We start from the raw sequence: 21,681 nt of genomic DNA, 5'->3' as shown, positions 1-21,681 counted from the left end.
ATGGTGCTATCTTAAGAGGGCACCCTGTGGATTTACATCATTAAGACATAGAGAGTGTGACATTTTTATTTAGTTATTTAATACCAGCTCTTTTTATTTTTTCAAATATCTTACATATGTACAGAGTTGTCAAATCATCAGGCGCAAGGAAATATGGCACAGCACTACTCTCAGGGGCTATTTGTCCATACTGCTGAAGTCAGGTGATCAGTGCAGGTGATGGGCTGACCTTTGACCTGACAGATCACACCTGTGGCACACCTGTGACCGAACAGCCCTCGTCACACTGTCTCACCCGTAAGCTCCCAGCGGGCTGGCCTGCAGGCTTCTGATCTCCCTCCGGCCGAGCGCGGAGGATCTGCAGGGAGTTGAGCATTGGGCTGACTTGACCTTTTTCTCCGGGTGTAACGCGGGTGAGATGCGTTCTCGCAGTCTCTCCTGAAGTACCTGCCCGGCACTGGGGCAACTGACTGGCTGCTCCGGTTGCTGTCAAACCCCAATCCACTGCTTCACCCGTCTGGGACTTGTGACCCCAGCGCCTGCTGCTTTTCTGTCCCAGCTGAGCTCTCCTGCTGCCAGACAACAGTTCCGTTGTTTCCAGCTGTTAAAAACGTGCAGTGTCCAAGTTACCTGTACCATTTCACTGGTTCATTGGAAATCTGTCGCTGTGCAAAGAGCTGAAGAAAAGCTTGGATTCATCAAAAACCTTCACCAGACAGGCTGAAGGCTGCCCCCCAGTGTGTGGGTGAGCTTCCTGTTCGTGCAGCGAGAGCCCTGGAGCCCAGCTGCAATGACACGCTGTTTCACTGGGAGAGATGGGGTGTTCATGTTGGCAAGTGTTACACACAGGTGTGTGTGTGTGTGTCACTCTATATATATATATACACACACACACAGCTGGAGTGTGCCTGGCCTAGAATGCTGGGATGTGACAGTGTGTCAAGACCAGCATGCTGCTGTTTGTTAGTGTGTAGGTGCTGGGATGCTGGTGTGTTGCAGTGTATCAGTGCTGGTGTGTGATACAGTCAACGCTGGGGTGTGACAGTGTGTCAATGGGCCGCCTGCCTGCATGAGCCCTGCAGTTTTCTGACACTGTAGTGTGTGTTCACACTTCTCCATGAGCACCCTGTCTGAGCCGCTCTGGGCTTGAGCTGCGGATCTGTGGACTTTTCCTGTTCTCGAAGCAAAGCCTTGCTTTCCTCAGAGCCGAGGGATGAAATAGAAGTAGAAATATACAAAATAACAGAAGAACAGACTTCTGAAGCAGAAGCAATTGTGGCAGGGAGGAGTGGGGGCAGTGTTCAAATTGCCCTGCAACCCTACCCGTGTGCCCCACCTCTACCTCCTGCTCCTCCCTGGTGTGCCCCGCAACCTCACCCCTGCTCCACCTCAATCTGCCCCACCCCTGCCCCTTCTCCTCCCCAATATGCACCGATACCTCCTGCTCCACCCTGGTGTGTCCCTCCCCCAAGCCTTGCTCATCCTCCCCTGCACTCCTGGACCAGACCAGTGCTGGCAGCAGTGGCCTGCAGGAGGTCCCACATGGACCAGGCCTGGCAGTGGGGCATGTGACCAACCTCTGCCATCGTGTCGGAGATAAAAATCGCACACCATGTAAAAATATACACAGGCCCCACACAAACAATAAATGAGCAAATAAACAAGCAGACTACGTGGTGAACAGCATGAGTGCAGCAGGCTGTACCTGCGTCTTGAGTTTTGCAATCATCTCTGCGCCCCAATGTCCTGGCAAGGTAGATGTTGAACAGCAGGGGTTGGGGTGTAACCTGGGGGTGGCCAGATTGCCCCCACAGCACTGGGGGGGTCTGGGTGCTCTGTGGAAGTGTGCACCATGATGACCGCTGTGTGTACCTGCAGGTCCCCTGAGAAACATTTCCCTTGTCCTTGTCCAGGGGACACCTCCTCCTGGGGTGCCGAGTCGTATCCAGAACGGCTGGATCAGGGGCCTGGAGTCCAGGGCATGAGGGGCCCAGGATGGAGTCCTCTGGTCCCCCTGGGTTGGAGGAGGACCAGTCCAGCCTGCTGGCTGAGGTGTCCGAGCTGCAGCCTTTAGCACGGGCTGGAGTTGCTCTCTCAGCGGAAGAGGAAGAGCAGAGGACAGACAACGAAGAGCGTCAAGAATGGGGATCCGAGGAGAGGGGTTCAGAGGAGGAGGACCCCCTCAGGGCAGATCTGCACTTGGAGCGCAGCCAGGCTCTGTCGGGGCCTGCGGGTTCATGTGTGTGTTCTGGTTACAACAGAGTGGCACTGTGTGTTCCTGTGTATGTGTGTGTCCTGGTTATAACATGGTTGTGCTGTGTTCCTGTGTGTGTGTGTGTGTTTCCTAGTTAAAACACAGTTGTGCTGTGTGTTCCTGGTTATAACAAAGTGGCGCTGTGTGTGTGTGTGTCCTGGTTATAACACGGTTGTGCTGTGTTCCTGTGTTTGTGTGTGTTTCCTGGTTATAACACGGTTGTGCTGTGTTCCTGTGTGTGTGTGTGTTTCCTGGTTAAAACACAGTGGTGCTGTATGTTCCTGGTTATAACACAGTGGCGCTGTGTGTGTGTGTGTGTGTGTGTGTGTGTGTGTGTGTGTGTGTCACTCCATACACACACACACACAGCTGGAGTGTGCCTGGCCTAGAATGCTGGGATGTGACAGTGTGTGTGTGTGTGTGTGTGTGTGTGTGTGTGTGTGTCCTGGTTATAACACGGTTGTGCTGTGTTCCTGTGCGTGTGTTCCTGGTTATAACACAGTGGCGCTGTGTCCGTCCACCTTGGTCAGCCGGGGGTCCTGCAGGCCGGTGGTTGCCATGGGGACGAGCAGTGGTCGGCTGTCCTCGGAGGTGCCTGTCCTGCCGAGTGCGGCAGGCCTCTGGGGGGGCGGAGGGGGGTTGCTGGGCGGCTCGAGGGGCAGGCCTCGCTCCTGGTAGCCGTAGCCGATGTTGCCACAGGGGAAGCGGCGCAGTCTGAAGAGCGGCGCAGGCGGGAGGGCCGACGGCTCCAGGAGCAGCGGGTTGGGGGGGGCAGGGGGTGGGGGAGGAGGTGGAGGGGGCATCAGAGGTCGACAGGGGGCAGCCTGATGCTGCTGCCCCCCTGCCCCTGCCCCTGCTCCTGCCCCGGCGGCTTCCTCGACAGTCCTTCCGCCCCGCTCCTGCCCCTCCCCACAGGCCCGCTGCCTCTGCTTCTGCTCCAGGTACCAGGACCCGTAGGTGGGGTTCCACAGGCTGGTGTGCTTGCCGTTGCGGGGCTCCCTCTCAGGGGGCTGCCCCTGGGAGAAGGCCAGGTTGACGTGGCCCCCCTCAGGCTCCCTGTAGCTGGGAGGGGGCGGCGCCGGCTGCTGGGAATGCTGGGACTGCTGGGACTGCTGGGTGGGCTGCAGGTACGGTCCCCCATCTCGACCTCGCTCCTCCTGGCCACTGCCTCCTTCCAGGGCTTGGGGAGACACCAGCAGGGACGGGGTGCTGCCTGGGTCCTCTGGCCGCATGGGCACCTTCTCCTCCTCCTCCGGGGCTGGGCCATACTCCACCGGGAGAGGCATGTTCACCACATCCGGGTCCTGAGAGGGAGACGGTGCAGAGGACTGAGAGGCTCATGAAGGCAGCAGTAACGAGGGAGCAGTCCCAGTGTGCTCTCTGTGTGTGAGGGTGTAGTCTGAGTGTGTACCTGCAGACAGTCACTGTGCTCTCAGGGTGTGAGGGTGTAGTCTGAGTGTGTACCTGTAGACAGTCATTGTGCTCTCTGTGTGTGAGGGTTTAATCTCAGTGTGTACCTGTAGACAGTCACTGTGCTCTCTGTGTGTGAGGGTGTAGTCTGAGTGTGTACCTGCAGACAGTCACTGTGCTCTCTGTGTGTGAGGGTGTAGTCTCAGTGTGTACCTGTAGACAGTTATTGTGCTCTCTGTGCGTGAGGGTGTAATCTCAGTGTGTACCTGTAGACAGTCACTGTGCTCTCTGTGTGTGAGGGTGTAGTCTGAGTGTGTACCTGCAGACAGTCACTGTGCTCTCTGTGTGTGAGGGTGTAGTCTCAGTGTGTGCCTGCAGACAGTCACTGTGCTCTCTGTGTGTGAGGGTGTAGTCTGAGTGTGTACCTGCAGACAGTCACTGTGCTCTCTGTGTGTGAGGGTGTAGTCTCAGTGTGTACCTGTAGACAGTCATTGTGCTCTCTGTGTGTGAGGGTTTAATCTCAGTGTGTACCTGTAGACAGTCACTGTGCTCTCTGTGTGTGAGGGTGTAGTCTGAGTGTGTACCTGCAGACAGTCACTGTGCTCTCTGTGTGTGAGGGTGTAGTCTCAGTGTGTACCTGTAGACAGTTATTGTGCTCTCTGTGCGTGAGGGTGTAATCTCAGTGTGTACCTGTAGACAGTCACTGTGCTCTCTGTGTGTGAGGGTGTAGTCTGAGAGAGTCACTGTGCTATCTGTGTGTGAGGGTGTAGTCTCAGTGTGTGCCTGCAGACAGTCACTGTGCTCTCTGTGTGTGAGGCTGTAGTCTCAGTGTGTGCCTGCAGACAGTCACTGTGCTCTCTGTGTGTGAGGGTGTAGTCTGAGTGTGTACCTGTAGACAGTCACTGTGCTCTCAGGGTGTGAGGGTGTAGTCTCAGTGTGTACCTGCAGACAGTCACTGTGCTCTCTGTGTGTGAGGGTGTAGTCTCAGTGTGTACCTGTAGACAGTCATTGTGCTCTCTGTGTGTGAGGGTTTAATCGCAGTGTGTACCTGTAGACAGTCACTGTGCTCTCTGTGTGTGAGGGTGTAGTCTGAGTGTGTACCTGCAGACAGTCACTGTGCTCTCTGTGTGTGAGGGTGTAGTCTCAGTGTGTACCTGTAGACAGTTATTGTGCTCTCTGTGCGTGAGGGTGTAATCTCAGTGTGTACCTGTAGACAGTCACCGTGCTCTCTGTGTGTGAGGGTGTAGTCTGAGAGAGTCACTGTGCTATCTGTGTGTGAGGGTGTAGTCTCAGTGTGTGCCTGCAGACAGTCACTGTGCTCTCTGTGTGTGAGGCTGTAGTCTCAGTGTGTACCTGTAGACAGTCACTGTGCTCTCTGTGTGTGAGGGTGTAGTCTGAGTGTACCTGTAGACAGTCACTGTGCTCTCTGTGCGTGAGGGTGTAGTCTGAGTGTGTACCTGTAGACAGTAGTCGATCCTCTCCAGGATAGTGGAGAAATTGGGCCTGTCTTCTGGCTGGTGCTGCCAGCTCTGGGTCATGATCCGGTACCTGTTGACACACAGAGTCATGATCAAGTCCTGATGCCCTCCACTTACTCCTAGAGTGTAAAAACAAAGTCATTTGTTCTAATTGGGCTTCTGTTTTTCAAACCTCTTTGGCTTTTAAGAACACTAGAACATCATTTGTATTAGAACCTTATCCAGCTGTTCCCGAAAGAAGCCAGAGTACTGGCATCACTCCTGGACAGCTTGTTCTACACTCCCACAACTCTTTGTGTATAAATGTGTTTCCTGTTCTCAGTTTTAAATGCACTAAGTTTCCACTTGTGTCCTCTGGTTTGTTGAAATGAAGAAATGTCTGAAGAAACACTGAGGCAGCACACTGGGAGTCCAACAGTCACCGCACAGAAACACACAGGCACTGCAGAGAGACTGAGAGATGGGCAGATGCTGAGATAGAGACACACAGGCACTACACAGAGAGAGAGACACACACAGGTACCCCACACACAGGTGCTACACTGTGATAGAGAGACAGGCAGTGCACAGAGACACTCTGGCACTACGCTGAGATAGAGAGTCAACTCCTGCACTGGAAAACACTGGGCACCTGGCTGTGAACTGAAACGAGACTGCTTGTCTGTCCTGTTCCTTCGCCTTGTTCTGTCGGTTCTCTTGGATAACACTGCAGACTTCCCCGGGGCCTGCTGCATGCTGGTACTCTGAAGGGGTGTCACGTGCACGCTGGGGTACTCACACAGGCCCGGGGCAGTTCTTGGGAGGGTCCATCCTGCCCCCATTGGTGACAAACTCCAGGACCTCCTGGTTGCTGCGGCTGGGGTAGGGCATGTAGCCCAGGGAGAAGATCTCCCACAGGAGCACGCCGAACGACCTGCACACCCAGACACGCAGAAAGGCACATCTCTGTAGCTGAAACGCTGACCCTGCCCCACCCCTCCCCGCCTGCTGCGCCCCTTGACTGCGCCGGTATTCACGTTGAAAAGAGGGATGCCACCAAGTCATGAGCAACAGGTGGGCTGAGCTCAGTGTGAGGCCTTGGTCTGGAGAGCCACGTCCGTCAAGATTCATGTCATTCATGTCATATCCTAATAATCAGATGGCCAGACACTGGGCCATCTGATCTGTTTGGTAGAAGTTAATTGATCCAAGGATCTCATCCAGCTCTTTTTTGAAAGAAGTCAGGGTATTTGCATTAAATGACACTAATGGGCCACTGTTCAACTCTCCCACAACTCTTTGTGTAAAGAAGTGCCTCTTTTGAATGTCTTCATTCCAGAGGACCTCCACACAGCTGGACTGGTGGGTAACGGAGAGGTGACCAATATGGACAGTGGCTCTCCTGGACAAGAGCTGGCCAGAGGGGGCCTTGCTGACTGAGGATAGGGTGCTCACCAGGTGTCTGTTTTGGAGGTGAAGATGCCCTCCATGAAGGCCTCAGGGGGCATCCATTTCACAGGCAGCATGGCACGCCCTCCCTTCCTGTAGTAACTGGCCCTGTGGACACAGACATAAGACAGCACTTGATAGTAACAGGTGCAGACTCAGGGTAAAATCCAGCTAAGTGCAACAGAAATAACCCCCTAGTAGCAGTTTGTCCCATTGAAGTATCATCTTCAATAACATGAAGACTAGCTTGTTCCATACCCCCACAACTCTTTGTGTAAAGTGCTCCCTGAACTCAGTTTTAAATACACCTCCCCTTAGACAGACAGAGACTGGTTCAATGTATCACCATGTGGATCTCGTCTATAGAGGGTGTAATAGCACAGACTTGCCAATAGAGGCCGCACAAGGACCTCTGTTGCTTGTAAATAGACACACTGAATGGTAATTAGATTAACTAATTAGATTGGTGGTGCATAGTTATGCATTCTCACTTGGGGTTAATCAGTGGAATGTTTGGAGATAAACAGGTCTCATAGTATTCGTGGGTGGGAGGGAGAAGGATGTTTTGGAGTTCTTTTGTTGAAAACCCAGTTTTAACAAATCTTACTGCTCTGTTTTTGTTTTTGGTTTCTTCATGAACATTCAGACAGTGTGTGTGTTGGGGAGTGCTGGGTGTGAAGGGGATGTGTTCTGTATTTAAGCTACAGGAAACATTCAGACAGTGTGTGTGAGGGGCAGTGCTGTGAAAGAGGCTTTGCTACACTGTGCTGATGCTCGGCGTTGTTCAGTACCTGTAGATATCCCTGGCCATCCCAAAGTCCCCGATCTTCGCCACTCTCCCTGGGCCTTTGCAGGTGAGCAGGCAGTTCCTGGCGGCTATATCCCTGCAGACAAGAGGAAATCAATCACCAGCTATTCTGGCTTTGCTGTCTGATGACTTTCATTCCCATATTGAAGAGGGATGATAGGCCGGTCATATCTTTGGGGGGGAGTGTAAAGGACACTAGAATACCTGGTGCAAAACTAGGGGGAACATGCAAGCTCCACACATACAGATGTCTGGGCTGGGACCCTGGACCCTGGGGTAGTGGAAGTAGAAGCACAAATTGCCACAGTCACTCTGTCATTCTACACCCGTGAACACACACAGAAGAGAGTGAGGAAGTGTGTGCAGCCTCTTCCTACCTGCCCTCCTCCTGCCTTCCAGTCAATCGTCTTTTAACACCTCACAGGACACAGCACTGACCTGCCCCGTCTCCCCCACAGCCCACCTCTTCATCTGCCTAATGCCTGCAAACCTGAAACTGCACATATCCTGGCTTCATGAGGGTGCAGTCTGCAACATGAATGGGAGTGCAAACGTTGGCTCCTGTGGACCTCTGTGCACCTCTGGCAGTCTGTCAGCTCCGAGACCTGTCCTTGAGGAGCCAGGACTGAGCAGCAGGTGTGATTTCCTTCTGTGGGAGCAGGGCTGCAGTCTCACCTGTGGATGAAGTGGTTCTCCTCCAGATACTGGCAGCCCCGAGCAATGTCACGTGCAACATTCAGCAGGTCCACCATCGACAGACTGGAGGGCTGATCCTGGGAGAGAGAAGACAGGTCAGGGACAGGAGTGGAGAGAGAGAGAGACAGGTCAGGGACAGGAGTGAAGAGGGAGAGACAGGTCAGGGACTCAAGTGGAGAGAGAGAGACAGGTCGGGGACAGGAGTGATGAGAGAGAGAGAGAGACAGGTCAGGGACAGGGGTGAAGAAAGATGGAGACAGGTCAGGGACAGGACTGGGGAGAAAGAGACAGGTCGGGAACTCGAGTGGAGAGAGAGAGAGACAGGTCGGTGACAGGAGTGAAGAAAGATAGAGAGAGACAGGTCAGGGACAGGACTGGGGAGAAAGAGACAGGTCAGGGACTCGAGTGGAGAGAGAATGAGAGACAGGTCGGGGACAGGACTGGGGAGAGAGAGACAGGTCAGGGACACGAGTGGAGAGAGAGAGAGAGACAGGTCGGGGACAGGACTGGGGAGAGAGAGACAGGTCAGGGACACGAGTGGAGAGAGAGAGAGAGACAGGTCGGGGACAGGACTGGGGAGAGAGAGACAGGTCAGGGACACTAGTGGAGAGAGAAAGAGAGACAGGTCGGGGACAGGACTGGGGAGAGAGAGACAGGTAAGGGACACGAATGGAGAGAGAGAGACAGGTCACAGACTCCTGTGCATACACCCCAACATTTAAGGACACGAGCATGTGTTCAGAGCCGAAAGTGGGATGTACAGCAGTCTGCTATACATGTAACCACACTGAAGAAATCCCAGAATCCACATCTGAAATCTAATGGCTTTCTGTGGATTCCCAAACTCCGGCACAGCAGTGCCTCCCACCCCATAAACCACAACCGTCCAGCTTCTGACATCCCATTTCTGCCCCCCGTCCCACGAGCCCAATCGCGAAGAGCCCTGCCCCTGCGGGGACTAGGACACACCAGAGAGCGCCACGCTGCCTCCATTGGACCGAACCAGTCAGCCGGGCTGGCAGCGGAGGGGGGCGGGAGGAGGCTCGGACAGTGACGGGGCCTGTCTGGACCACAGGCCTGAGCCTGGAAACTGGGTGCCGTGGTGCCCTGCGACCGGGAGGCCCCTGGGCTGCTGGCCGGGCAGCCTGCTCTGCGGAGGGGGGGACGGGTGGCACTCACCAGCCGGGGCCGCGTCTCCCTCAGGAAGGTCTTGAGGTCTCCGCCCGCCATGAGCTCCAGCAGGATGAAGCGGGGCAGGGCCTGCAGGCTGACCCCGATACAGCGCACGATGTTCTGGTGGCTGAACTTGCTGAGGGCCAGGGGGCCAGGAGGGAGGGGAGAGAGCAGAGGGCAGGGCGGAAGCAGTGAGAAAGACAATGGAGGAGGACAGCGAGAGGCAGAGGAAGGAGTTGGAGGATAATAATATTTACTAAATAGAATTAACTGCAGTGCAGTGTGTGTACAGTATATTGTACAGTTCAGTGTCTCAGTGAGCTGTCCAGTGTGTACGGTGTGTGTATATTGTACAGTTCAGTGTCTCAGTGAGCTGTCCAGTGTGTGCGGTGTGTGTATATTGTACAGTACAGTGTCTCAGTGAGCTGTCCAGTGTGTACGGTGTGTGTGTATATTGTACAGTACAGTGTCTCAGTGAGCTGTCCAGTGTGTACGGTGTGTGTATATTGTACAGTATAGTGTCTCAGTGAGCTGTCCAGTGTGTACGGTGTGTGTGTATATTGTACAGTACAGTGTCTCAGTGAGCTGTCCAGTGTGTACGGTGTGTGTGTGTATATTGTACAGTACAGTGTCTCAGTGAGCTGTCCAGTGTGTACGGTGTGTGTATATTGTACAGTTCAGTGTCTCAGTGAGCTGTCCAGTGTGTACGGTGTGTGTATATTGTACAGTGTCTCAGTGAGCTGTCCAGTGTGTGCGGTGTGTGTATATTGTACAGTACAGTGTCTCAGTGAGCTGTCCAGTGTGTACGGTGTGTGTGTGTATATTGTACAGTTCAGTGTCTCAGTGAGCTGTCCAGTGTGTACGGTGTGTGTGTGTATATTGTACAGTACAGTGTCTCAGTGAGCTGTCCAGTGTGTACGGTGTGTGTGTATATTGTACAGTACAGTGTCTCAGTGAGCTGTCCAGTGTGTACGGTGTGTGTATATTGTACAGTTCAGTGTCTCAGTGAGCTGTCCAGTGTGTACAGTGTGTGTATATTGTACAGTTCAGTGTCTCAGTGAGCTGTCCAGTGTGTACGGTGTGTGTATATTGTACAGTACAGTGTCTCAGTGAGCTGTCCAGTGTGTACGGTGTGTGTGTATATTGTACAGTACAGTGTCTCAGTGAGCTGTCCAGTGTGTACGGTGTGTGTATATTGTACAGTATAGTGTCTTAGTGAGCTGTCCAGTGTGTACGGTGTGTGTGTGTGTATATTGTACAGTACAGTGTCTCAGTGAGCTGTCCAGTGTGTACGGTGTGTGTATATTGTACAGTTCAGTGTCTCAGTGAGCTGTCCAGTGTGTACGGTGTGTGTATATTGTACAGTTCAGTGTCTCAGTGAGCTGTCCAGTGTGTACAGTGTGTGTATATTGTACAGTGTCTCAGTGAGCTGTCCAGTGTGTACGGTGTGTGTGTATATTGTACAGTTCAGTGTCTCAGTGAGCTGTCCAGTGTGTACAGTGTGTGTATATTGTACAGTACAGTGTCTCAGTGAGCTGTCCAGTGTGTACGGTGTGTGTGTATATTGTACAGTACAGTGTCTCAGTGAGCTGTCCAGTGTGTACGGTGTGTGTATATTGTACAGTACAGTGTCTCAGTGAGCTGTCCAGTGTGTACGGTGTGTGTATATTGTACAGTACAGTGTCTCAGTGAGCTGTCCAGTGTGTACGGTGTGTGTGTGTATATTGTACAGTTCAGTGTCTCAGTGAGCTGTCCAGTGTGTACGGTGTGTGTATATTGTACAGTACAGTGTCTCAGTGAGCTGTCCAGTGTGTACGGTGTGTGTATATTGTACAGTTCAGTGTCTCAGTGAGCTGTCCAGTGTGTACGGTGTGTGTATATTGTACAGTTCAGTGTCTCAGTGAGCTGTCCAGTGTGTACGGTGTGTGTATATTGTACAGTATAGTGTCTTAGTGAGCTGTCCAGTGTGTACGGTGTGTGTGTGTGTATATTGTACAGTACAGTGTCTCAGTGAGCTGTCCAGTGTGTACGGTGTGTGTATATTGTACAGTTCAGTGTCTCAGTGAGCTGTCCAGTGTGTACGGTGTGTGTATATTGTACAGTATAGTGTCTTAGTGAGCTGTCCAGTGTGTACGGTGTGTGTGTGTGTATATTGTACAGTACAGTGTCTCAGTGAGCTGTCCAGTGTGTACGGTGTGTGTGTATATTGTACAGTACAGTGTCTCAGTGAGCTGTCCAGTGTGTACGGTGTGTGTATATTGTACAGTTCAGTGTCTCAGTGAGCTGTCCAGTGTGTACGGTGTGTGTGTATATTGTACAGTACAGTGTCTCAGTGAGCTGTCCAGTGTGTACGGTGTGTGTGTATATTGTACAGTTCAGTGTCTCAGTGAGCTGTCCAGTGTGTACGGTGTGTGTGTATATTGTACAGTTCAGTGTCTCAGTGAGCTGTCCAGTGTGTACGGTGTGTGTGTGTATATTGTACAGTACAGTGTCTCAGTGAGCTGTCCAGTGTGTACGGTGTGTGTATATTGTACAGTTCAGTGTCTCAGTGAGCTGTCCAGTGTGTACGGTGTGTGTATATTGTACAGTTCAGTGTCTCAGTGAGCTGTCCAGTGTGTACAGTGTGTGTATATTGTACAGTGTCTCAGTGAGCTGTCCAGTGTGTACGGTGTGTGTGTATATTGTACAGTTCAGTGTCTCAGTGAGCTGTCCAGTGTGTACGATGTGTGTATATTGTACAGTGTCTCAGTGAGCTGTCCAGTGTGTACAGTGTGTGTATATTGTACAGTACAGTGTCTCAGTGAGCTGTCCAGTGTGTACGGTGTGTGTATATTGTACAGTACAGTGTCTCAGTGAGCTGTCCAGTGTGTACGGTGTGTGTATATTGTACAGTACAGTGTCTCAGTGAGCTGTCCAGTGTGTACGGTGTGTGTGTATATTGTACAGTACAGTGTCTCAGTGAGCTGTCCAGTGTGTACGGTGTGTGTATATTGTACAGTATAGTGTCTTAGTGAGCTGTCCAGTGTGTACGGTGTGTGTGTGTATATTGTACAGTACAGTGTCTCAGTGAGCTGTCCAGTGTGTACGGTGTGTGTATATTGTACAGTTCAGTGTCTCAGTGAGCTGTCCAGTGTGTACGGTGTGTGTGTGTATATTGTACAGTTCAGTGTCTCAGTGAGCTGTCCAGTGTGTACGGTGTGTGTATATTGTACAGTACAGTGTCTCAGTGAGCTGTCCAGTGTGTACGGTGTGTGTATATTGTACAGTACAGTGTCTCAGTGAGCTGTCCAGTGTGTACGGTGTGTGTGTATATTGTACAGTACAGTGTCTCAGTGAGCTGTCCAGTGTGTACGGTGTGTGTATATTGTACAGTACAGTGTCTCAGTGAGCTGTCCAGTGTGTACGGTGTGTGTGTATATTGTACAGTACAGTGTCTCAGTGAGCTGTCCAGTGTGTACGGTGTGTGTGTGTATATTGTACAGTACAGTGTCTCAGTGAGCTGTCCAGTGTGTACGGTGTGTGTGTGTATATTGTACAGTACAGTGTCTCAGTGAGCTGTCCAGTGTGTACGGTGTGTGTATATTGTACAGTACAGTGTCTCAGTGAGCTGTCCAGTGTGTATGGTGTGTGTGTATATTGTACAGTACAGTGTCTCAGTGAGCTGTCCAGTGTGTACGGTGTGTGTATATTGTACAGTACAGTGTCTCAGTGAGCTGTCCAGTGTGTACGGTGTGTGTGTATATTGTACAGTACAGTGTCTCAGTGAGCTGTCCAGTGTGTACGGTGTGTGTATATTGTACAGTACAGTGTCTCAGTGAGCTGTCCAGTGTGTACGGTGTGTGTGTATATTGTACAGTACAGTGTCTCAGTGAGCTGTCCAGTGTGTACGGTGTGTGTGTATATTGTACAGTACAGTGTCTCAGTGAGCTGTCCAGTGTGTACGGTGTGTGTGTATATTGTACAGTTCAGTGTCTCAGTGAGCTGTCCAGTGTGTACGGTGTGTGTGTATATTGTACAGTACAGTGTCTCAGTGAGCTGTCCAGTGTGTACGGTGTGTGTGTATATTGTACAGTTCAGTGTCTCAGTGAGCTGTCCAGTGTGTACGGTGTGTGTGTATATTGTACAGTACAGTGTCTCAGTGAGCTGTCCAGTGTGTACGGTGTGTGTGTATATTGTACAGTTCAGTGTCTCAGTGAGCTGTCCAGTGTGTACGGTGTGTGTATATTGTACAGTTCAGTGTCTCAGTGAGCTGTCCAGTGGGTACAGTGTGCAGAAAGTGAACAATGTTCAGTGTAGTTTTTACCTGATAATGAGTGCCTCCATGAGGAAGTCCAGCTCATCTTGCTCTGAACACACTTCTGGCAGAGTCTGAGCACAGCGGAGAGGAGCAGTTAGGCTAATCTAACACCACACATCTGCCACAGAGATCAAGTTGCTGACAAATTGTAACATTATAACTCACGCATAGGTTATTTTTGTGAAACCTAACAAGTGTCACATGGCACACATAACATGAATCCTCCTTTTTCCACTTTCATGAGAGGAAGAGTTAGCCTTGTGTGGAAATGATTATTAACATGGCCCTGTCTGTTTGTCTTACTGCGGTATGTGACTGCTGGAGTCCTGCCTGAGGCAGAGTCGGAGTGAGTCTGCACCTCTCCTTTCTCACCTTGACAGCCACCTGCATGGGACTGGGCTCCCCGGGGATCCCCACCGCCAGCCCCTCGTACACCTCTCCGAACGCACCGTGCCCCAGGCCCCTGCGCCCACAAAACAGGACACAAGAGCACGTGAGCCCAGCGCCCCGACCTCAAGTACCGCTGTCCAGTCTCGCTCTTGTGAACACGAGGGCCTGAGCCAAAGACAGTCTGCAGGTATTCTGTATGTTCCCAAAAGAAACCATTAGAAACAGCTGCCCCCACACCAGCTCCATATACAATGAAGAAGTATTCAACCCCCAACGCACTTTCCACAGTTCTGTTGCAGCAGATTCTGAATTTGAAATAGACTGAAGCAGGTTGTTTTGGCACTGATCCACAAAGTACTGAGGATCATATCAAAACAAAATACATTTGCACAGCTGCCGTCCATTACCCCAAAACTCACCCAGTGTGTTGATTGACTCCACCTGTGTAAGAAATCAGTGGATCACCTGTTGTCAATCCTTCTGTAACTAGAAATGCCCCTCTCCCCGGTAGAGACATTCCCAAAAACAACGGACTCAAAACGAACACGAGAGAGCGTGCCATACAAGTCCAGGATATGATTATAGAGAGGCCTAGATCTGGGGAAGAGTACAAGAGCACTGCAAAGAGCTCAGCCCATCGTGCAGATGTGGGTGGGAGAAGAATGGAACTACAGCCGAGACCAGCTGCCGGACGAGAAGGGCGCTTATCAGAGAAGCCAACGGTGACACTGCACGAGCTACAGAAGGGATGGAAGATGAGTACATGGGTCAACCTTCCCCAAGGCATTCCACAAAAAAGGCCCGTATGGCAGGGCTCCAGGGCTGAAAAAACCCATACTGTTACCATCTACTGGATACTGCAGAGATGTGGAAGAAAGTCTTCTTCAAAGTTCCCCCAACCCCAGAGCCCTCCTGTAGCCCCAGACCCCCAGACCCCCAGGGCCCTCCTGTAGCCCCAGACCCCCAGACCCCCAGAGCCCTCCTGTAGCCCCAGACCCCCAGACCCCCAACCCCTGGACCTGGGGGTCTTGCGGCGCAACATCTCCCTCACCAGGGCAGTGCTGTAGCCCCAGACCCCCAGACCCCCAAGCCCTCCTGTAGCCCAGACCCCCAGAGCCCTCCTGTAGCCCCAGTCCCCCAGACCCCTCAGTCCTCCTGTAGCCCCAGACCCCCAGACCCCTCAGTCCTCCTGTAGCCCCAGACCCCCAGACCCCCAAGCCCTCCTGTAGCCCAGACCCCCAGAGCCCTCCTGTAGCCCCAGACCCCCAGGGCTCTCCTGTAGCCCCAGACCCCCAGAGCTCTCCTGTAGCCCCAGACTCCCAGACCCCCAGACCCCAACCCCAGAGCCCTCCTGTAGCCCCAGACCCCCAGATCCCTCAGTCCTCCTGTAGCCCCAGACCCCCAGAGCTCTCCTGTAGCCCCAGACCCCCAGAGCTCTCCTGTAGCCCCAGACTCCCAGACCCCCAGACCCCAACCCCAGAGCCCTCCTGTAGCCCCAGACCCCCAGATCCCTCAGTCCTCCTATAGCCCCAGACCCCCCAGACCTCCAGAGCCCTCCTGTAGCCCCAGACCCCCAGGGCTCTCCTGTAGCCCCAGATCCCCAGAGCCCTCCTGTAGCCCCAGACCCCCAAGCCCTCCTGTAGCCCCAGACCCCCAGGGCTCTCCTGTAGCCCCAGACCCCCAGAGCTCTCCTGTAGCCCCAGACCCCCAAGCCCTCCTGTAGCCCCAGCCCCCAGAGCCCTCCTGTAGCCCCAGCCCCCAGAGCCCTCCTGTAGCCCCGGACCCCCAGAGCCCTCCTGTAGCCCCAGACCCCCAGGGCTCTCCTGTAGCCCCAGCCCCCAGAGCCCTCCTGTAGCCCCAGACCCCCAGAGCTCTCCTGTAGCCCCAGACCCTCAGACCCCCAGACCCCCAGAGCTCTCCTGTAGCCCCAGACCCCCAGAGCTCTCCTGTAGCCCCAGACCCTCAGACCCCCAGACCCCCAGAGCTCTCCTGTAGCCCCAGACCCTCAGACCCCCAGACCCCCAGAGCTCTCCTGTAGCCCCAGACCCCAGCCCCCCAGCCCTGCTGCAGCACTGACCTGGTGAGGGAGATGTTGCGCCGCGGCACCTCCTTGAGGTCGGTGACGGAAGTGGTCTTGCCAGCGAAGCAGTAGTTGGGGTTGTAGTCGGTCATGATGGTGGAGGTCCTCAGCTTGCTCAGCTTGCAGTCCGGGCTCTGCAGCTCCAGCTGGATGGACTGCAGCTCCGTGTGCTTCCGGCGGTACACTGCGGAGTCAGACAGACACGGACACTGTGTGGCACAGTGTGCAGGGGTGTGTGCGTGTCTCCACATGTCCCGCTGTGTCTCTCAGAGGTACAATGTGTCTCTGTGTCTCTTAGCCTCTCCCTGGGTCTGTGTGTCTGACTCAGTTTTACAATGTGTCTCCATGTCTGACAGTGTTACAGTGTGTCTCTGTGTCTCTCAGAGTTACAGTGTGTCTCTGTGTCTCTCAGTGTTAAAGTGTATCTCTCTGGGTCTGTGTGTGTCTCAGTGTCTGTCAGAGTTACAGTGTGTCTCTGTGTCTCTCAGTGTTAAAGTGTGTCTCTCTGGGTCTGTGTGTGTCTCCATGTCTGTCAGTGTTACAGTGTGTCTCTGTGTCTCTCTGTTTCTGTGTGTCTCTCACTGTCTCTCAGAGTTACAGTGTGTCTCTGTGTCTCTCAGTGTTAAAGTGTGTCTCTGTGTCTCTCAGTGTTAAAGTGTGTCTCTGTGTCTGTCAGAGCTACAGTGTGTCTCTGTGTCTCTCAGTGTTAAAGTGTGTCTCTCTGGGTCTGTGTGTGTCTCAGTGTCTGTCAGAGTTACAGTGTGTCTCTGTGTCTCTCTGGGTCTGTGTGTGTCTCAGTGTCTCTCAGAGTTACAGTGTGTCTCTCAGCGTCTCTCTGGGTTTGGGTGTCTCTCAGCCTCTCTCTGGGTGTCTCTCAGTGTTACAGTGTGTTGCTGTGTCTCTCAGCCTCTCTCTGGGTCTGTGTGTCTCTCAGTGTTACAGTGTGTTTGCTGTGTCCCTCAGTGTTACAGGTGTGTCTCTCAGTGTTACAGTGTGTTGCTGTGTCACTCAGTGTTACAGGTGTGTCTTTGTCTCTCAGCGTCTCTCTGGATCTGTGTGTCTCTCAGAGTTACAGTGTGTCTCTCAGCGTCTCTCTGGGTTTGGGTGTCTCTCAGCCTCTCTCTGGGTGTCTCTCAGTGTTACAGTGTGTTGCTGTGTCTCTCAGCCTCTCTCTGGGTGTCTCTCAGTGTTACAGTGTGTCTCTGTGTCTCTCATTGTCTCTCTGGGTCTGTGTGTCTCTCAGTGTTACAGTGCGTCTCTCTCTCTCTGTCTGTCTGTCAGTATTACAGTTCGTCTGTCTCTCTCTGTCTGTCAGTGTTACAAGCTGTATCGAAGGCTGAAGTTGTCATTACTCACTGATCATGAAGGCAGAGACTGTTAGCAGCAGAGCAGCGATGAGGGCAGAGGTGCCCACGGACAGGCCCAGGGCTAGCTCAGAGAGATGGGGCTGGGTGTTCAGGGGGTGAATCTCTGTGGAGAGACAATCCAGCACATCCATCTACAGGGACACAGGCACCGACACAACCCCACTATACAACCCCAAGGACAAAGGGTATCTGCGAAAAAAGGCTTTTCTGAACATCCAGGTGCACAATGCCAGGAGTGCTCTAACACATGTCCCCACATTTCAAGAACATTAGATCATAAGAAAGGTTAGAAACAGGAGGAGCCATTTGACCAGTCTGGACTGTTTTTTAGTTAGTAGTTGAATGATGTCAATATCTCATCCAGCTGTTTCCTGCAAAAAGCCAGAGTATCATCTTCAACAACATGGCTGGGCAGCTTGTTCCACACTCCCACCACCCTTTGTGTAAAGAAATCTGGCTTTTGTGGCTTCTTTGAAAAACTGTAAAAATTGCAAAATAAGAACTTCCTCTCTAGACCCCATGCAGACAACCCCATAATGCCAACAATGTACAGGAAATCAGCAAGACTCATCAGGCTACAGACGGGCAGTGAAAGAATGTGGATTGTAAAAGCTGGAAATACAGGGAGTAGGTGCACAGCGTGTCGAGTTTTAAGGATTCACGGTCCCTCTGGGGAGAGCCCCGTGTGAGCCCCTGGAGTCAAGGGGAAAGACAGGGACTTTAGGTCAAAAACGAGGAAGGCTAAAATGGATTTGGAAGACAGAGTTGAGAACGGGATCTGTTTAGGCGACCCTAAGCCAGCGTGGAAGAGGCTTAATGCAATGATGGGTAGAGGTGGGGAAACACGGAATGAGAATTGTGCTACTAGCTCACCCTTTGTGAATGATCTTTATTTTTATGGAAGATTTAACATGTTGATCCTACAGATAAATGTAAGGAGATAATTGAGGGGATTCCCAGAAGTTCACCTCTGCGGCTGAGTGACACAGGGGTGGTTAAGTGTCTCCCAGATTAAGCCACACACGGCACCTGGCCCAGATGGCTTGTGGGGAAAGGTGCAGATAATCGGCTTAGGGGAGTTCTAACTCACTGATTTCAGGCACTACTTGCTTCTTGAATTGTTCCGAATATGTGGAAAGTTTCGCCTATTGTACCTGTACCTCAAAACCTAAGGCCAAAGCACTAAGTGACTCTCGCCTGGTAACACTCACCGCCCTATAGGCTAGGAGTGTGGAGAAGGATGTTTGTAAATCTCAGTTGCAATTTATAAAGAACTACAAGGGACTGAATATGCAGCTTTGACTAGAGTGAATTTCATAGCTAGTCATGTACAATAGTCAGATGCACATATTTGATTTCTTTTTTTTTAATTTGATTTCTAATATGTTCCAGACCCACATGCTATTGGAACAGTTCTTGGGTTTGGAAGTTAACTTATAAGGTTTGTAAAATGCATAAGGGATTTTCCAACAGGTCACCCACAGTGTGTTCTTCTATACAATGGATTTTCAAAAGAAATTGTTTTAAATGCTGGTGTTCCCCAGGGCTGTGTTTTGTCACTTTGGTTAATTTCCATTTATATGCAGGCAAAGATAACGTAGAGAACTTCTGTTAATCTGTTAAAGCGCACGGGTGATAGAGACTTGTTGCACAAAGCTAAGGTATGCGTATACGTGATCTGACAACTGGAATTAATTTCCTGTCGTTAAACTCTGTTTATTTTTAAGCCTTCGTGGGATTATCTACTGGCAGTGATAGAGACTCACTTGGAACAGATACTGTCAACTGGAAAGGTGGTGTCAGTCAAGCATGTTGCATATTACTCTTGACTAAACCGCAGAACTACTTGGCTACTTGCGATATCAGTGCTGTACGTTAGATTTTCAACCTCTGTCTCTTATTAACCAGTCGGTGGAGGTTTTAAATACCTCGGGACAGTAATAGATGAACACTCAAACTTTGCGGAGACTACCAGTTGCGTTTTTAAGAAGGCTGGTCAGCTTATATTTGTGATCAGGAAGCTGAAAGGGTTTGTTGGTGAATAAAAATGTGTTAGAGAGGGTTTATATAAGGCTGGTAGAAAGCGTCCTTACATTTGATATCACTGTGTGGTATGGTAGGCTGAGTATTAAAAGTAAAGGGAATTGGATCAGAAGTTTGACTACTGCTAGGAGATATTGTAATATTATATATGTCAATATAAATACTAGTACAGAGATATACTGCAGTTCAAGGGAGAGCTCATCTTATCGTTGATGACCCCTCCAACACTCTTCATTCCCATTTCCAACAGCTGTCTTTGGGGATGTGTGTTAGAAAGCTTATGAGCAAGAAAAACGTACTGTATACAAGAAAGCCTTTGATTCCTGTGCAATCGGCAGATCAAACACAGCAAAGTGATTTCTCCCTATATGAAGCTATCGGATGGTTGTAATGATAGTGTAACAGGGGCAGAGTGAGATCTGGGTGCTGTATCTGTGCTATACAGTATGTATTGTAGTGTTGCTAGGGCTATTGCTTTTTTACATTTATTTTTTATGTGGAGTTGACTATTTTTCTGTAGTTTTGTTTGGTGAGGCCAAAGACAAAATTTCCCTCCTTTTGGAGGGACAATAAAATTATATAATCTTATCTTAAATCTGAGCTCTTCCCAGTGGTGACTCCACAGGCTCTGCATCAGCATCATTTAAAGCACATCTTGTGTTCGCTTAAAATGTGCTTTACAGCAAGGATGACTATAACTGAGATTTTATCAATTACAGCTAAAAATATTGGCATTCTCTAAACCTACAGCCCAATTACTGCATGCAGAACATTTCAACTACAGTACAGTGTGTGCTATTTACTCATTTGATCTTCTTCCTGGTTCCATGTAGCAGGAATGGGCATGGAGCCTGAGACCTTGTGTGTGTGGTGTGGCTGCAGGTGTGATGTGTGTAAGTGTGTACGATGTGTGAAGGTTGTGTAGTGGCCTTGGTGGGGGGGGGGGGCTGAGGAGGATTATAAGATTGTAAACCTCTTCAGAGCCCACCATGAAACGCCACCAGGAGCACACAGGTGGAAACTGGCCGGCCATGTTGTTAAAGCCAATACCCTCATTTCTCTCAAGAAACAGCTGGCTGAGATCTTCCAGTAAAGCAGTCAGAAAACCTTGGATCCACTAACTAATAACTAATAGCAGCTATATCACCCTGCAACTCACAACCCACAACCAGCAGCCCACTGAAGCACAGCAGGTGTGAGCCTGGTCAGTACCTGGATGGGAGCTAAGGTTCCTGCTGGAAGAGGTGTTAGTGGGGCCAGCAGGGGGCGCTCACCCTGCAGTCTGTATGGGTCCTAATGCCCCAGTATAGTGACGGGGACACTATACTGTAAAAAGGCGCCGTCCTTTGGATGAGATGTAAAACTAAGGTCCTGACTCTCTGTGGTCATTAAAAATCCCAGGGCGTCTCTTGAAGAGTAGGGGTGTAACCCCAGTGTCCTGACCAAATGTCTTCCTGGCCTTTACCAATCATGGCCTCCTAATAATCCCCCTCTATGAACTGGCTTCATCTCTCTGCTCTCCTCCCCACTGATAGCTGATGTGTGGTGAGCGTTCTGGCGCACTATGGCTGCCGGTGCGTCATCCACTCACTCTTACACAGCTACACACTGAACTGTCACAGACTCACTCTCTCACACAGCTACACACTGAACTGTCACACACTCACTCTCACACAGCTACACACTGAACTGTCACAGACTCACTCTCACACAGCTACACACTGAACTGTCACACACTCACTCTCACACAGCTACACACTGAACTGTCACAGACTCACTCTCACACAGCTACACACTGAACTGTCACAGACTCACTCTCTCACACAGCTACACACTGAACTGTCACACACAGCTACACACACTGAACTGTCACTCACTCACTCTCACACATCTACACACTGAACTGTCACACACTCACTCTCTCACACAGCTACACACTGAACTGTCACACACAGCTACACACACTGAACTGTCACTCACTCACTCTCACACATCTACACACTGAACTGTCAGACTCACTCTCACACAGCTACACACTGAACTGTCACACACTCACTCTCTCACACAGCTACACACTGAACTGTCACACACAGCTACACACACTGAACTGTCACTCACTCACTCTCACACATCTACACACTGAACTGTCACACACTCACTCTCTCACACAGCTACACACTGAACTGTCACAGACTCACTCTCTCACACAGCTACACACTGAACTGTCAGACTCGCTCTCACACAGCTACACACTGAA

General features: G+C 51.3%; 1 protein-coding gene across 2 annotated transcripts in view; it reads right to left on the bottom strand.

Annotated features, from left to right (window-relative positions):
• Positions 1–60: 60 nt before the first annotated feature.
• Positions 61–21,681, bottom strand: part of alk (ALK receptor tyrosine kinase) — a 254,508-nt gene continuing 232,887 nt past the window's right edge. For both annotated transcript variants that reach the window (XM_069199140.1, XM_069199141.1), the window contains exons 19-29: positions 17,371–17,484; positions 16,012–16,198; positions 13,917–14,007; positions 13,551–13,615; positions 9,254–9,383; positions 8,054–8,151; positions 7,362–7,454; positions 6,577–6,678; positions 5,921–6,055; positions 5,122–5,212; positions 61–3,558 (exon numbers count right to left, since the gene is read on the bottom strand). In XM_069199140.1, the coding sequence (XP_069055241.1) occupies positions 2,746–3,558; positions 5,122–5,212; positions 5,921–6,055; positions 6,577–6,678; positions 7,362–7,454; positions 8,054–8,151; positions 9,254–9,383; positions 13,551–13,615; positions 13,917–14,007; positions 16,012–16,198; positions 17,371–17,484 (1,919 nt within the window). In that variant the 3' untranslated portion in view covers positions 61–2,745. The remainder of the gene's footprint in view (positions 3,559–5,121; positions 5,213–5,920; positions 6,056–6,576; positions 6,679–7,361; positions 7,455–8,053; positions 8,152–9,253; positions 9,384–13,550; positions 13,616–13,916; positions 14,008–16,011; positions 16,199–17,370; positions 17,485–21,681) is intronic.

The sequence above is a fragment of the Lepisosteus oculatus genome, chromosome 2 (assembly GCF_040954835.1).
Source record: "Lepisosteus oculatus isolate fLepOcu1 chromosome 2, fLepOcu1.hap2, whole genome shotgun sequence".
NCBI lineage: Eukaryota > Metazoa > Chordata > Actinopteri > Semionotiformes > Lepisosteidae > Lepisosteus > Lepisosteus oculatus.
The sequence above is the reverse complement of the archived record's forward strand: the minus strand, read 5'-3'. Positions and strand labels throughout refer to the sequence as shown.